The sequence below is a fragment of the Epinephelus fuscoguttatus genome, linkage group LG1, assembly GCF_011397635.1.
Source record: "Epinephelus fuscoguttatus linkage group LG1, E.fuscoguttatus.final_Chr_v1".
NCBI classification, from domain to species: Eukaryota; Metazoa; Chordata; class Actinopteri; order Perciformes; family Serranidae; genus Epinephelus; species Epinephelus fuscoguttatus.
The window spans coordinates 36,436,841-36,451,620 of record NC_064752.1 but is presented as its reverse complement, the minus strand read 5'-3'; the positions used below and the strand labels follow the sequence as shown (position 1 = coordinate 36,451,620).

The 14,780-nt window shown below is 41.9% G+C and overlaps 1 protein-coding gene across 1 annotated transcript; it reads left to right on the top strand.

Annotated features, from left to right (window-relative positions):
* Window positions 1-2,119: 2,119 nt before the first annotated feature.
* On the top strand, window positions 2,120-14,680 carry LOC125900986 (matrix remodeling-associated protein 8-like). Its single transcript, XM_049596357.1, has 12 exons — window positions 2,120-2,392; window positions 3,016-3,042; window positions 3,144-3,449; window positions 5,532-5,633; window positions 5,722-5,855; window positions 5,989-6,168; window positions 8,694-8,835; window positions 13,325-13,483; window positions 13,573-13,597; window positions 13,685-13,770; window positions 13,854-13,925; window positions 14,030-14,680. The coding sequence occupies exons 1-12, from the start codon at window positions 2,341-2,343 to the stop codon at window positions 14,050-14,052; spliced, it is 1,308 nt and encodes a 435-aa protein (XP_049452314.1). The 5' UTR covers window positions 2,120-2,340; the 3' UTR covers window positions 14,053-14,680.
* Window positions 14,681-14,780: the final 100 nt, after the last annotated feature.

Below are 14,780 nucleotides of genomic sequence, written 5' to 3'. Positions count from 1 at the left end.
TAGCAGGAAACAACCACTTGGTGTCGTCTCTGAGCTAAAAAAGTAGTGGTAGTGGAGCAGTGGAAAGCTGTGACTACTAAGCTACTTAAATTGCAGTTCAATGTAATATGCACTTTTACAAAATTGCTTAAATGTGTGGATTCATTTATGGAGTTAAACTTTAAAACAGACGATGATTTAGGACAAATTGTAGCCTTGTGTGAGTCTCCAGACCAACAGTCTGATATGATCCCTTTCCCCTGCTTTATTAATAATATTACATGTAGAGATCAAGTGGTGGAGAAAAAAAGCATTCAAATACTTTGATACCCTAATTTACAAAACATTCCTTACATGTTTTGCATATATGCATTCAGATACAGATTCAGTCTTCATTCTGTGTTATATTATTATATCATGTTTGTACACATGTTCATAATATACATTTTATTTTATTACCTTTGGAAAAGTTTCAGTAATGTATAATAATGACGACAACAACAACAATACCACTACTACTACAACTAATTATTATTATCATTATTATTATTATCATTCTTATCATTGTTACTGATGCTCTGATGCTCAATTACCCTTTAAGTTATTCAAATTCCTTGAGCGAGTAAGGAACCTCAGATCAAAAGAATCAGAAGGGTTTTTCATTAAAATTAATTGAAGTTGTCAGTATTGTTTTAGCTGGACAAAGTGGTGTTGTTTCTCTGTGCCAGGTGCTGTAATCCTCAAGTGCCATAACTCTCTCTCTCTGTAGATCAAGTGAATGATTCTTAACTGATATATACACTGATCAGCCAAAACATTAAAACCAGTTGGCAGGTGAATTGAATAACACTGATCATTTCATTATAATGCAATGTTCTGCAGGGGAACCTTTGGTCCTCACATTCATGTGGATGCCCCTTTACGCACTCCACCCACCTAAACATTGTTATAGACCAAGTACCCTCACTGTTTGCAACAGTACCCCCGATGGCAGTAGCCCCCCAGCAAGGCAGTGCACCATGCCACACCACAAAAACTGCTCAGGAATGACCCAAGGAACATGACAAAGAGCTCAAGGCATTGATCTAGCTTTTAATTTCCCCAGATCCCAATCTGATCAAGCATCTGTGGGACAAACCGATACCCCAGAGGTCCTTTGTACGACCCCCGACAGGTCATAGCCAAGTCCGATTTACAGTGGATCCTCTGACCTGTCGGGTCCTGGAGACAGGACCTCTGGGTGTGTCCTGTGTTGTCTGGGATCAGGGCGTTGTCGAGAGATACTTTGAGTCCTGTGGATTGTGTCATGCCCGATAGATGTTCGATCGGATTGGGATTCGGGGAATTTGGAAGCCAAGTTGACACCTTGAGCTCTTCGTCACATCCCTTGGGTCATTCCTGAGCTGTTTTTGTGGTGTGGCATGGTGCATTGTCCCGCCTGGAGGGCACACTGCCATCAGGGAGTGCATTTGCCAATAGGGGGGTGTACTTGGTCTGTCATGTCATTTGGATGGGTGTAGCATGTCAAGTGGTATCTACATGAATGCCAGGACCCAAGGTTCCTCAAAAGAAAATTGCATTGTAACAAAATGATCAACGCTACTTCACCAGTCAGTGGTTTTAATGTTTTGGCTGATCAGTGTATGTGAAGCCTAATTTTTAAATAAGTAATATTCATACAGGTTTAAATAAACAATTTGATTATATTTCCTGATCTTTGCTGAGCAGCAGTTTGGTGTGAAAGGAATTAAAGGCCTGTCCAAAATATAGGCCTGTTGATTTCGGTGGTTTAAGCAAATAACAGCCCAGGCTATTCAGTGAAGTTTTACAATACTTTATATTCTGTTTGGCAGAGTTATCTGTAAGAATGCATAGGCCTGTACTTTGACATTTAAATATGCTTTTGATTCAACTTGTAATATAAAAAGTGAAAAGTAGATTAAATGTAGCTGTGGTACAAGTTTAGTGGAGTAAAGTATTTGCCCTCTAAAATGCAGTGAAGTAGAAGCGTAAGAGAACGTATGGTATACTCTGGCAATATTCACAGCCTGTGTTCGCAGATATCTCTTGAGGCATAGTACTGTTATAGTTAAAGTTTTGAAGAGGAAGGGTGTGCATGCAGGCCGGTGGAGTCAGGTTTCATTTCCCGGGTGGGATCAGCTCAGCCCGGTCCTGTTTTGGTTCTACAGTATGTTGAAGCCCTAACGTGGCGCTGCCTGTTGCTCCTCCAACCTGTGGAATCTGACCCAATCAAGTCCTGCTGCTGCTGCGGATGGATAAACAATACGTGTTTTCTTACCATCGAGACACTCTGCCAGGTGCACAGCCTTGACAAGTATCAGTGCCATTACAATTATCAACATGAAGACCGAGAGGGAGGACAGCATTCTTCAGGCTCTCCTCTTGATCCACAGTGAGTAGGCTGCAGTCAGTGCAGCGTTGTTTTACACTGAGGTGTGTGCAGAGTGTGTATACCTTAATAGTTTTGTTTTAAAACAACTGCATATTAGTGCTAAAAATTTGCCCTGGCATAAATTAGATTACAGTGTACAGTCTTTTTCCTAATTTCCCCCTCTTGAATAGATTCAACTTAATATGTAAAATACTGAAATGAATGTGTTTATTACTTTGCCAATATGTAAAGAAAGAAATGATTAATCTGAGAATTTTCAGATTAACATTAAAGCCAGATTGGATGCTGTCCTGCTGTTCACCTCATGCTTCACACTCACACACACATTCCTGTCAGATGAGTTTTACTGACTCAGTGTCCAACGCATCAAAAATGTAGGACAGTCATTCACTTAACTGCACATTATGAATATTAGTCAAAGAGTAGACTTTCCACTATTGTTTTCAATTAGGCATGCTTCTATTTCTAAACAGCTGCATTACATATGCTGATCGGAACAACTTCAGCTGTAGTTTAATCTGAATCTAGAGAGCTTTCCAACATGCAGACAGCATACACTGGCAGTCTGACAGAGTGTGTTTAAGTGATTATCCTGTTCACTTTTCCTAATGTTTCTCTTTCAGTCCCTGTGGCCTGCCTCTTTGCTGCAGGTATGTTATATTTGGGTTCAGTTATAATTCACTTCTATTCAGAGATTTGGTAAATGCTGATTGTCTCATTGTGTAAACTCTACACCCTCCCTGTCCCTCAGTGTCAGCTCAGTCTGACAGCAGCAGCAGTGTGGTGGTGGCAGGTTACAATGTGAGCGCCCCCGCTGGGTCGAGGGTGCTGCTGCAGTGTGTGAGCGGACGCATGGTGTGGACCAGGGACAGGGTGAGGGACAGGCAGAGGGTGGTCCACTGGGACATGTACCGGGCCCGTCCTGACTACGCCATGGAGAGGGTGCTGGACATGTACTCTGCAGGGGACCAGAGGATCTACAACTCCTACAACCAGGGCAGGGTCAGCCTCAGCCCAAGAGCCTTCAAGGACGGGAACTTCTCTCTGATCATCAAAGGTTACACCAATTGTCTTTGACTGTTATGCCTTTATGTCATTTTCACAACCAATCATTTTAACAGGTCCAAACGGCTTATACTTGTACATATTAAAGGGCCAGTTCATCCGAAAATCAAACGTACATAGTTTTCCTCATACCCGTAGTGCTGTTTATCAGTCTAGATTGTTTTGGTGTGAGATGACAATTGTTGGAGATATTGGCTGTAGAGATGTCTGCCTTCTCTCCAGTATAATGGAACTAGATGGCACTCGGCTTGTGGTGCTCAAACATTTGAAAAACTCAACAGCAACATCTCTTTCCAGAAATCATGACCAAGTCACTCAAGAAAATCCACAGACCTTGCTGTGAGCAGTTTCATGTAGGAACTATTTTCTCTCTGCCAAACTACATCCGCCACCCATATCACCGTACAGAAGGAAGCGTGCATCTGCTGCTAGCTCACCCAGCACCACTGAGCTAGTAAATGTCACAGCTCAGCCAAGAAGGACGCAATCAATATTTACATTTCGCATTGCGCATGAGCCTCTTGTGGATGTGTTATTTTTTTGTCCCAAAGAGTGTTCTGCCTTGCTCCCCTACCATGCTGTGATTGGCTAGTGCTAAACATGTATGATAAAGAGAACTGCATACAGTGTTGAAAGTGTGGCCCCGTTCAATTCTGTGAAAGTTTCTCAATGGTACAAAAAGAAAAAAAAAAAGTTCGACTTCCAGGTATAGAATTACCTGGATCTTCAGCATCCATGAGCCCATAGAGAAAGCACACTAGCGTTTCGTTTAACCCCACCTCCTAACTGCTTGGTCTCGAGGTTGATTAACATGAATGAAAGTAGGAAAATTATTCAGAATTCTGCTATTAGTGAATTTTACAACTTTAAGGATATAATGATCGGGGCGTCGGTGGCTTAGTGGTGGAGCAGGCGCCCCATGCATAAGGCTGTTGGCGCAGCGGCCTGGGTTTGAATCCAGCCTGTGGCCCTTTGCTGTATATCTATCTCTATCTCTCTCTCTCTCTCTCTCCCCCCTTCACAATTCACTATCCTGTCAAAATAAAGGCAAAAATGCCCTAAAAATATCTTTGAAAAAAAGGATATAATGATTTTTAATAAGGGCTACTTAAGTATTAATACTAGGAAGGTGGTGTACCTCAAAAAATATAATTCTCCACTGACTTACAGACATATCTGTCACAATGTAAGTCTGTAAAATTAAGTCTTATGGGCCCAATGGCATAAACAAGTAGGCCATTTTGTCAAATTGGCTTCAAAGCTTAGGTTCTATCTGGGGGGTTGGTACTAGGCTACCAGAAACATTGCTCAGCCTTGCTTCTAAAATTTCCCAGTGGTCACTCACAGTATTGCTGCAAAAGCCCTTCGTCCACCATTATAAAAACACATCTGTAAAACTGTTGATCCCACACCTTGCACTGCAAACGAGGTCAATTATAACTCTTTCTATTATCAATTTTTGATGCATGGAGGTTTAGTATTTGTTAAGCTTTACCCAAGCTGAGAAAAGTGATTTAGAAATCTGTGACATCATCAATGTTAAGTCTATGAGCCAAGTGGTAACTCACAGGCGGAGCCAGCAGGAGAAACATTTATGTGCCTAGTCAGTTGAACGCCTACCTCAAAAGTTACCCAGAGGCTAAAAACTTTTTTGGCATATGCGCCAGACAAGCTGTTCTCATTGGACTAAATAGGCACCATCTCTCGTCTGGTATTTAGTTACTGTTACACATCAATGCTTGGTTCCAACCCTAACCATGACCTCTTTGCCCTAACCCTAATTGCGTCTAATGTGCACACATGGCAAGTACTAACCACTCATGGCGCAGTAGTGTAAGCCAATCACAGCACAGCAGAGTGGGACTGTAGGTGAAAAACTATTAGGAAAAAATGTGCAGGAAAACCTAGTATTTAAAAAAAAAACAGTTCTGTGAGGGTTTGTTCAAGTGCTTGTGGTAAACTTGCAACATTCAAACAACAAAACCACTGAGCGTTGACTAAAGCAGCAACAACTGTGATTCAAAAATTTATCTGAGTCTGATTGATTTTTTTGTGTTTCTGCATATGATGACAGATGTGACGATGAATGACAGAGGTCTGTACTCTTGTAACCTCCACCATCTCTACTGCCACCTGTACGAGACAATCAGAGTGCAGCTCAACGTCACAAAATCACGTATGTATAACACTGCACCAACTATCAGCATCTTAAACACATAGCAGGTTTAAAGATGACTCAGTTTGGGATTTTTTTGCACAAAAAGGTCGTAAAGAGCAGCGCTTCTGGGATGGGCAAAAGGCGGTGTACGTGGTGCTGCTTGGTAGTACTGTGGTGCTGCCGTGCGTCAACCGCCGTAATGTGTGGACAGACTGGAGCAACGAGGAGGAGGACCAGCAGGTGTGTGGAGTGCCTAAGATTTTTTGTGGGCTTCTTCAGAGAGCTAGTCTCAGGCTAGATTTACTTTTCATTCAAAGGAATTATGTGGTACTTACTCAAAAATGTAACTCTTTCCTATGTTGGTTGCTTCCAGGTGGTCCACTGGGACCGTCAGTCCCCTGGAGTCCGCCACGATCGTGCTGACCGGCTGGTGGACCTGTACGCCTCTGGGGAGCAGCGTAGCTATGGACCGCTGTTCCTCCAGAGGAAGATGAACATCAGCAACCAGGCCTTCTCAGAGGGAGACTTTTCACTTTCCATATCTGATCTGCAGGTGTGTGTGTAAAATGAGAGTAACTTATCAGAAAACACCACAGGAGCTTGATGTTTCAGTACACATAGTAAATATATACGGCAAGAGGTTACTTCCCTCTGACTGAAGTCAGAGCTGTGTGTGTGTGTGTGTGTGTGTGTGTGTGTGTGTGTGTGTGTACACATGTATACAGTGCTTCCACAACACATGGAACCTTCATTAGTAATGCAGCTCTCTATCATCCTGTTGAGAAAATACAGTTGGCAGTCACAGTAGCATAACAAACAATACAAGATCTGTCCAAAAGCACTTCCTACCAGCCCCCTCTTGGGAATTTGTAGTGATAGCAAACGGAGAAAAGTTTACGGTCATGTTTTAGGAATCTCAACAGTCCTTGTGTTTATAGATAGAGCTCATAAATCAGAACATATAGGTTACATACAGGCTCAGCGGGCCCCGGGGCTTAACAACCACACTGTGGAACGGGGCCAATTTTCCAGTCAGCTACAGGCAACACTCAGCTGTCTGTCACACCAGTTCTGTTCTTGTTTTATGTTTGAGAATATAGAAGTAGAATTAATTAGCTCTAACATAACACTAAATCTATCATCCAGGCAAGACACTGAAGTTCTCAAATTGAAATAGTAATTACTTAAAGCAGCTACAAGGGGGTTTTAACTTGTTATAAAGTCTCAATGTAATACTGATATCTTTATATGACCTACATGAGCAAACGAGGCCATGAGCAAGAAGATTGGCTATGTCTGAAAAGTTATTGTTTATGCCTGTCAGCAGGTCAGATTTCCTCCTAAATCAGATGAAACTGCCTCCAGCAGGGAGACTGGAAGAGCTTCTGTTTACATTTTCTCAGGCAAGGTTTCAGCAAAGAGAAAAGGAACTGACCACAGAAAAAAACTAAGAGAGACAGTGATAGAGCACAGGAGAAAACACTGGTCAGGCACTTGCTAACAAAACAAATGCGGTCACATCAAGATCTTTGCAACACAAGGCAATGGTGCTCATGGAAACACTACCGTTTGTGTCCCCAGAGTTCGTTAAAACCAATAGAAATGAAAGTTCTCTGTAGCTGTTTTAACTCAATGATGAGAATTAGCAAATTTCATGTTTCTTAAGTGAACAGTACAGGCTTGTCTTACTCAGTTACCTATGGGACTCTGGCACCACGTCGAACATTTCAGGCTGCTGGTAGATAAAATGTTACATAAAAATATAAGCATGTAATATCAATACATTAAACTGTCGCTCCACCACTTTGATTCCCATTCACCCCAGCTATGCTTTCGGTGTGCTAGCAAATGTAAGCATGCTAACGTGCTTACATAAACAGTGGAAACATTACCTTCTTAACATTAGTATGCTAACGTACAACAGTCATTGTGATGTCATGGATAGCTTGAGTGCTAAATAGTCACAAAGAGAAGCTATGGATGCAAATATGTAAGTTAAGCCTTTGTGATAGTGACCAGGTGCTAACGTTACTTTTTTCATGCTAAACACAGACAGTGAACATAGTAGACAGTTAGCTGCGAAAAATAGCTGCATGTCAGCAGTAATTGTGACTGTGAGCACAGTAGCATGTTGGTGTTAGCATTTAGCTTTAAATAGCTCTGTACCTAACAGGTACCTAAGTACAGTAACGTTTCAAGGTCACAGAGCTGCTGGTGTGGTCTTACTAGAGAATACCCACTTTTAAAAAATATAACATTATAGTCCAAAACCCTAAAAATAAGTTATTTTCCTACTTTCAAAGCTGTTTTGCAGTCTTTGTCAGGCATGGAAATGTTTATGGCAACATTAATCTCAACTGTAACCATCAAACTGTCAAAAATGATTTAATTTAGGCAGACTAAGGCAGTGTTCCCACAGTCATGGAAAAAGGCAGCGTTCCCACGGTCATGGAAAACCTGGGAAAGTCATGGAACTTAATAATCATGGTTTCCAACCCTGGAAAAGTCTTGGAATCAGTAAAAATCATTGAAAGTTCGGATAAAATCATGGAATTTTGTTGTGTGTAGTGAATTTGGTACAGTAATCTTCCATGGATAACCTTACATGTAATGCAACATAATGGCAAATTTATTTTCTGTAGCTGTTGACGTAACGTTATACGTCAATTCGTTACATTTTGTTTACCATTCCATAAATTTCTTAATTTTCTCGTTGCGCTCTGTCTCTCTCTTTATGTATGCCAGCTAGCTGAAATCAGATTTGAATAGAGTTTGAATGTGATATGTTGGAAAAATACCGGGCAAGTGGGGCAAGAAAAAAAAAGTTATGGGTCCTTGAAAAGTCATGGGAAAGTTTTGAAATTTTGTCCATTAAATTTGTATGGGAACCCTGAAAGGTGTTGGGTGTTTCAGAAACATTTACCAACTTAAATTCTTGTGTTACTGTACACATTTAAATCAGTCAGCCCTGGTGTTCAGTTTCTTCTTCAGTGTTGCTGTTTACATTTGTCACAGATTCTTTCATCTGAATACAGATACGGTATAATGAATGTGTGTTTGTGTACACTCAACACGCAGCCCACAGACCAGGGGATGTATTCCTGCCACCTCCACCACCATTACTGTGGCCTACATGAGAGAAGAGAGTTTCAGGTCACAGTGGAAGCACCAGTGATTCAGACCACCCTGCCAGCCAAAGCACTGCCCAGTGAGGACAAAGGTAACACACACTCACCATGCTCACACAAATACACAAATACATACCCCAACCCACACACACAAACACACACAATCTCTCTTCTGGGCTCTAGTTATGGTGAGCATAAGTGCCTTAGCAGAGAGGATGTTTTATGGATTAGTGGATTTAAACTATCATGTGTACAATTAATATAAAAAACACACATCTGTTATTTCCCTCACTCTCCCCTCTGTGCCTTCTCGTTTTGTCCTCATTCATCCTCGCCATGTTTTGTCCCTGCCTCAGACTCTCCGAGCAGAGGAAGAAGGGATGAGAGGAGGAGGGGGGCGGGAGAAAAGCTCTTATTTCTCAACTTTTTTGGTTTGTTTCAAGAGAGATTTCTTTCTTGCACCGTCAGCTTGTCTGACGCCAGACCCTGGAAACCACACACACACACTCCCTAACGCCCCGGCCCTCTAAACCTCACCCTCATCACTTCTCACCTTCCTCTCACCCATTGCGTTTCACTGTTTCATCATTATGCCGCTGCTCAACACACTTTTGTCATTATTGCTTTGTTCCCATTTCTCAGTGCTTTGACCTGCCGGAGAAATTCTTTCCCCGTTTGCTAAATATTAGAAGGACGGAAAGAAGAAAGAGGACTGGCATGTGCCTACCTCACATTCTTGCAGAATGAGAGAGTGTTTTTGGTGCCTGTGTCTGTGTTTCCAGTAGGTAACTGAAGCAAAGCCGATAATGGCAGATGTATCAATGTGGGAAAATCATTCAGAGAGGTTTAGAAATGAGAAATGCCTGTGGTCAAGCCCATCTCTCTCTCCCCATCTCTCTCTCTTTCTCTCTCTCTCTCTCTCTCTCTCTCTCTCTCTCTCTGTGTGTGTGTGTCTAAGAGCGTGCCAACTACGATCTCATTTCAGTGGAATCTCTCGGATACAGTCTTTGGACTCAATTCCAGCTCTGCCCACACAATTAATCCTTCACTCCCGGAGCTGTAATAATACAGTAGGATTGCACCATGGGAATTTTAGGGGTTAGAAAACAAGATGCATAAATGATTTTTCTCCAGCGTGTGTGAGTTTGTACAGTTTCCTCCTCTCAGACAATAGAAGTCCACTGTATTTTATCATCTTATCTGCTCCTGTTTTGCCCTCTGTGACTGTCTGCTGCCCTGTTGACTTTGGCTCTCTCCTCACATTCTGGAAAAGTTTCACTCTTCCCTCTGTCCAGACTTCTTTCTGTTATTTTCCCCCTTTGAGGATCCCACATGCTCAGGTTTGTTTATTTTCATCACGCTCCTTTTACTTGCTCTTTTCCGTCACTTTCTTTTTGCCTTTTCTTTTGAAGAAAGAGAACTGTTTTCAATGGTTTTGCTTCATCTGCGCGGCAGCTGGCAACACAGAGAGACAGAGAGGGATGAGGTTTTTGAGAGGGGGATACACAAAGAGAGATGGAGGGACGGGGGTGAGGAGTCTGTTGATGAAATAGGGGAGAGGAGATGTAGGTCACCCTTCCCTCTCTCCCTCCCTCCATCCCTCCCTCCCATCAGAGTTATTTCTCAGTGCAGTTTGAGCAGGGAAAGGACGGGGCAACCAGTCTAAACACAAACACATCTGTTCCCATCTGGGCACAAGTCAGCAGAAAGTGGCTTTAAACAAAATGAAAGGATCAGAGGATTTGTCATGTTAATCAACATGTTGTTTTCCTGTACTGTGCAGACAAGCAGCTGTGTATGTGGCATGAGTTTGTGTTTGGGATCAAGGTCTTTTCTAGCTTCGTTTTGCGAGGTGAACCTCTGGAGAAACATCTCACCGTCCCCTTCCTCTCCCTTGGCTCTCCTCCACTGTTCCACCCCGCTCCGTCCTTCCTCCACTCCTCTTCCTCTCCTCGCTTTTCTGTGTTTTGCTGCCAGGAAAAGTAAATCACAGCATGACTTTCTGTCTGGATCTCATTTTGGCTCAAATATGTTGAGTCTGAGGTCCACAGCTGCTTCTTGCCTTGCACTTTTTTAACGAGGCAAAATGAAACCAGGCTTTCCCCCCGTCTGCTTTTCAACACTCACACAGAACCGCACTTATCACCTAATGCTTAATTATTGCTCTCCGCCCTGGAAATGTGTTCAGCATTTTTTTACAGCTAGGAAATGTCATTGCATGTAGAAAAAAAAAACAATTTGCAAGGTGTTAGAGCTTACGTGGCATCACCCACACATGCAACAACAAATACGCATATGCAGCCACATGTACAGACTGAAAATGAGTGTGGGGTGCCACTGCAAACACACAGACCACAGAATGCTCTGGGAACAGGGACAAGATTGATTTGAACAGGAATTAAGTTTGATAGTTCAGTCCCTTTAGTGTTTCAGTGTCCAAAACAAATTGGTAACAAAAATAAGATTATGAAATACAAAGTAAAGGCCTTTGATGATTACATAACAGATACATTAATCATACATTAAAAGGGAGAATATTTTCCTTCATGAAATGATTTCATTGTTTACTGCAGAAACAATCATGTAGTAAAGTAGTAACCTAGTCACTATATCATAGAAGCTTACAAACCAGTATTAGCAACCATGCTAGCTTCCGTGTATGGCTGTATTCAGCACTTAAGCTAAGCAAGCACATGCTGATGGTTGGACAGTGATGTTTACACTGTTTTTTATCTTCACCATGTTAGCATGCTAACATTTGCTTATTAGCACTAAATATAAAGGTAAGCTGAGGTTAATGAAAATGTTGAGGGTCATATATTGAACTATTTGACAACTTAAAAAATGTATTAGATAAAGGGATGACTAATGTTATTACAATTAATCCAAAGGGCCGTAAATCCAAAGTTTTACGGCAATCCCTCGCAGAGTTGTTGAGACATTTCACTCAGATTTATCATCAGGGAACATGAATGCCTGGACCCAACAGCTATCGCATGACAATTTAGCCTCTGGGGACAACAGCCAATATTTCCGGGGTGCTGGTGTAGCCAAGCAGCAACCTCCAGGACTGAAAAAGGAAGCAAACATGGAAGCACAGAAAATTGAAGTTCTTTTAATGGCCACTTGAGGCTGGCTCCAGAAGCCAGTCAGTTCTCATAGACCCCTATGTTAAAATGCCCAACTATACAGCTGAAATAAACATGTTTACAGCCTGGTCCAAAAAAAAGATTTTGTTCTCAAAGCTAATTTCCCCTTTCATAACAACTGTACAAGAGGTGAATTTTTTATATAACTCACCTGTTAACATTTTATAAGGCTTGAAGTTATGCATAATTAAGGGTGGGATGCTTTGAGTGACATACTGTCTGCCAATCCACCCCTCGCCAGCCTCTCGCCCAAATATGGTCACTTCTGGCTCCAAAAAGCCAAGATGAGGCTTCACTCTTGAGGCTTCAAAAATGACAGTCCACAAACGATGGGTAACAGCACAGTAGCTACGTCCATTATTTGTACAGTCTATGGGTGTCGTCTGCAGACATCCCGGGCAGCTGTAGCTCAGGAGATAGAGTGTGTCGTCCACTAATCGAAACATTGGTGGTTTGATTCCTGGCTTCTCCAGTCCGCATGTTTAGGCAAGATACTGAACCCCAAATTGCCCAACTTGTGATTGTGTGTGAATAGTGAATTGATGACCTTGTATGGCCACGATTATACAGATGTGTGTGTGAATAGGTAAAAGTGGAAAGTAGTGTAAAATCACTTTGAGTGGTTGGAAGACTAGAAAAACACTGGTTACATGCAAGTCCATTTAACATTTACCATCACAGATATCTCAGCCAAGACTTCTTCTTTGGTGTGCCAGTAATTGGTTAGTGTCCAGTTGATAAGTAGCCTACATATGAGAATAGACTTTTGGCTAATCTCTACAAATATCTGCATTGAATTACAGATTTTAAAAAATGAGCTAATAAAAAGCTAAATTGTCGTCAGATGCTAGCCGATGGATTCTGAAATTGCAGTTTGGCCGATGTGCTCCTCCTCTTTTGCTCTCCACAGGAACTGTTCACCTGTAGGCAACCAAAGCCCACTCGAACATGATTGGTTAACACTCCTCAGACTATTACACACACTTCCATTACCAAAATTTTGTACAATTTCCTACAGATTCTGCTTTCATATGCAGATATCTGTTTATAGAGATTAGATGTTGCGATATTTAACAGGATCTTAAAGTTTGGCCTGCTGGTGGCGCTAAAGGAAAAGTCAGAGTATCACCAAAGTCAGACAGATCCACAGGCACCACATTTCATTGCAATTCATCTAACTGGTGTCTTATTGTTGAGATGTACCAACCAGCACTGCTAGTGCAGCTAAAAATGTTTTTGTGGACCTGTAGAAACTCCACAAATAAAGTAAGTCTGTGTTACTCATGAGGTGCGTAATGTCTGTTCAATGTAAATCTGGTCTTGATTATTACATTTGTAAACCTCAGGATGACACACTGGTATGTTTTTGAGAGAAAGGATGAAGAACAGAGGAACACTAGGTGCTGACTGTTGTGATTTCTGTGTTACTCAGACACCACTAAGGCTGAATCACCGCGAGTCATCAATGTTATCCTGCCAGACCAGAGACACCACTTTCTCCTGCCACTGGGCTACGTCCTCACCTCCTTCCTGCTGCTGGCATTCATTATCCTCATCATCATCCTCATCACACGCAGACGGAAGAGCAAAGGTCTGACCTGCAGTGCCTCAGTCTGACTCTAGATTTACATTGAATTTACATTTCTGAATGAAACTCATCTAATTTTCTTGTGTTTTCAGAGTATTATCCACAGGCATCCATGAGGTGAGAACACACACACATACACACACACACACAATCCCTGTCCTACCGTTAAACACACACTCAGGCATTACTGTCTTTTCATGATAGGTCCAGCAGGAGTCAGAGCAGCTCCGAAGAGTTTGAGATGGATGTTACTGAAGTGAATGAGTGCACTCAGGAGGAGAGGAGATTCGGTGAGTCAGAGAAAAGACAAATAAAGTAGCTTTGGTCTCGACTGTGTGTTTATGTGTTTTGACTTTCCCCTCTGTGATTTTAGACTACAAGAACAACCTGCTGAAAGAGAAGGTCCACATGAGCACTCAGCCTAAAGTCATTGATCTTGACAAAGGTAACACACACACACACACACACACACACACGCATGTAAAGTCAGAGATCAAGAACTGCCTCGTTTCATCCTCTCTCACCTCAACTTTTCATTTCTTCTTGCAGAGATGGAGAAATTTTCTAAGTGAGGAAAAGACAAATTCTGGAGTCACTGGCTGGTCCAGAGGCTGCGCTCCAAACTAAACACCTCCACACTGCCTTCTGTCCCGGCGGGAGAGATGGCGACAGACAAACTGTTGTGAAATGCAGAACACCAGTACAAACAGCTCACATTGAGGCCTTGTGTGTTCAAATTGTCAGTATTGGAGACAAAGAAAAACTGGTTTTGTTTTTTGTAATTGTACTTGATCAAACTAAACAGACTGGACTTGGACTACTGTGCACGGCACCACAGCGCCACCCAGAGGGGAGTCAAACCGAGCCTTGACTGTTAAATGACGGAGAAATGTGTGCACAAATAGAATAAAGTTGTGATTGAGTGAATTTGAATTATCAGTTATTACAGCTTTGATCATTATTCCTCAAGTTTAAAGAATACTTTAACTTTGTTCTTCTCTGTTTTACTCACATATCCATCTTGGCTTAACTGACTGGACTGAAGTGCTACTGTCAGTGTGTACTGCTTCCTCAAGGCTATGATTAACTGTATGCTAACTGACCCATCCAGCTGTATATGTACAAATGATTTATTTGATGCTCAGACTGTATTTTTTGTGGACTGTATTAAAATTCAATGTTGACGCTGAACTGAAGTTATTTGTGATTGGTTAAAGGAGATAAGGTCTTTTTGTATTCAATCAATTTAAATAGTATTAACTGTAAACTAAATGTGGACAAAAGAAATGTTTTGTCATAG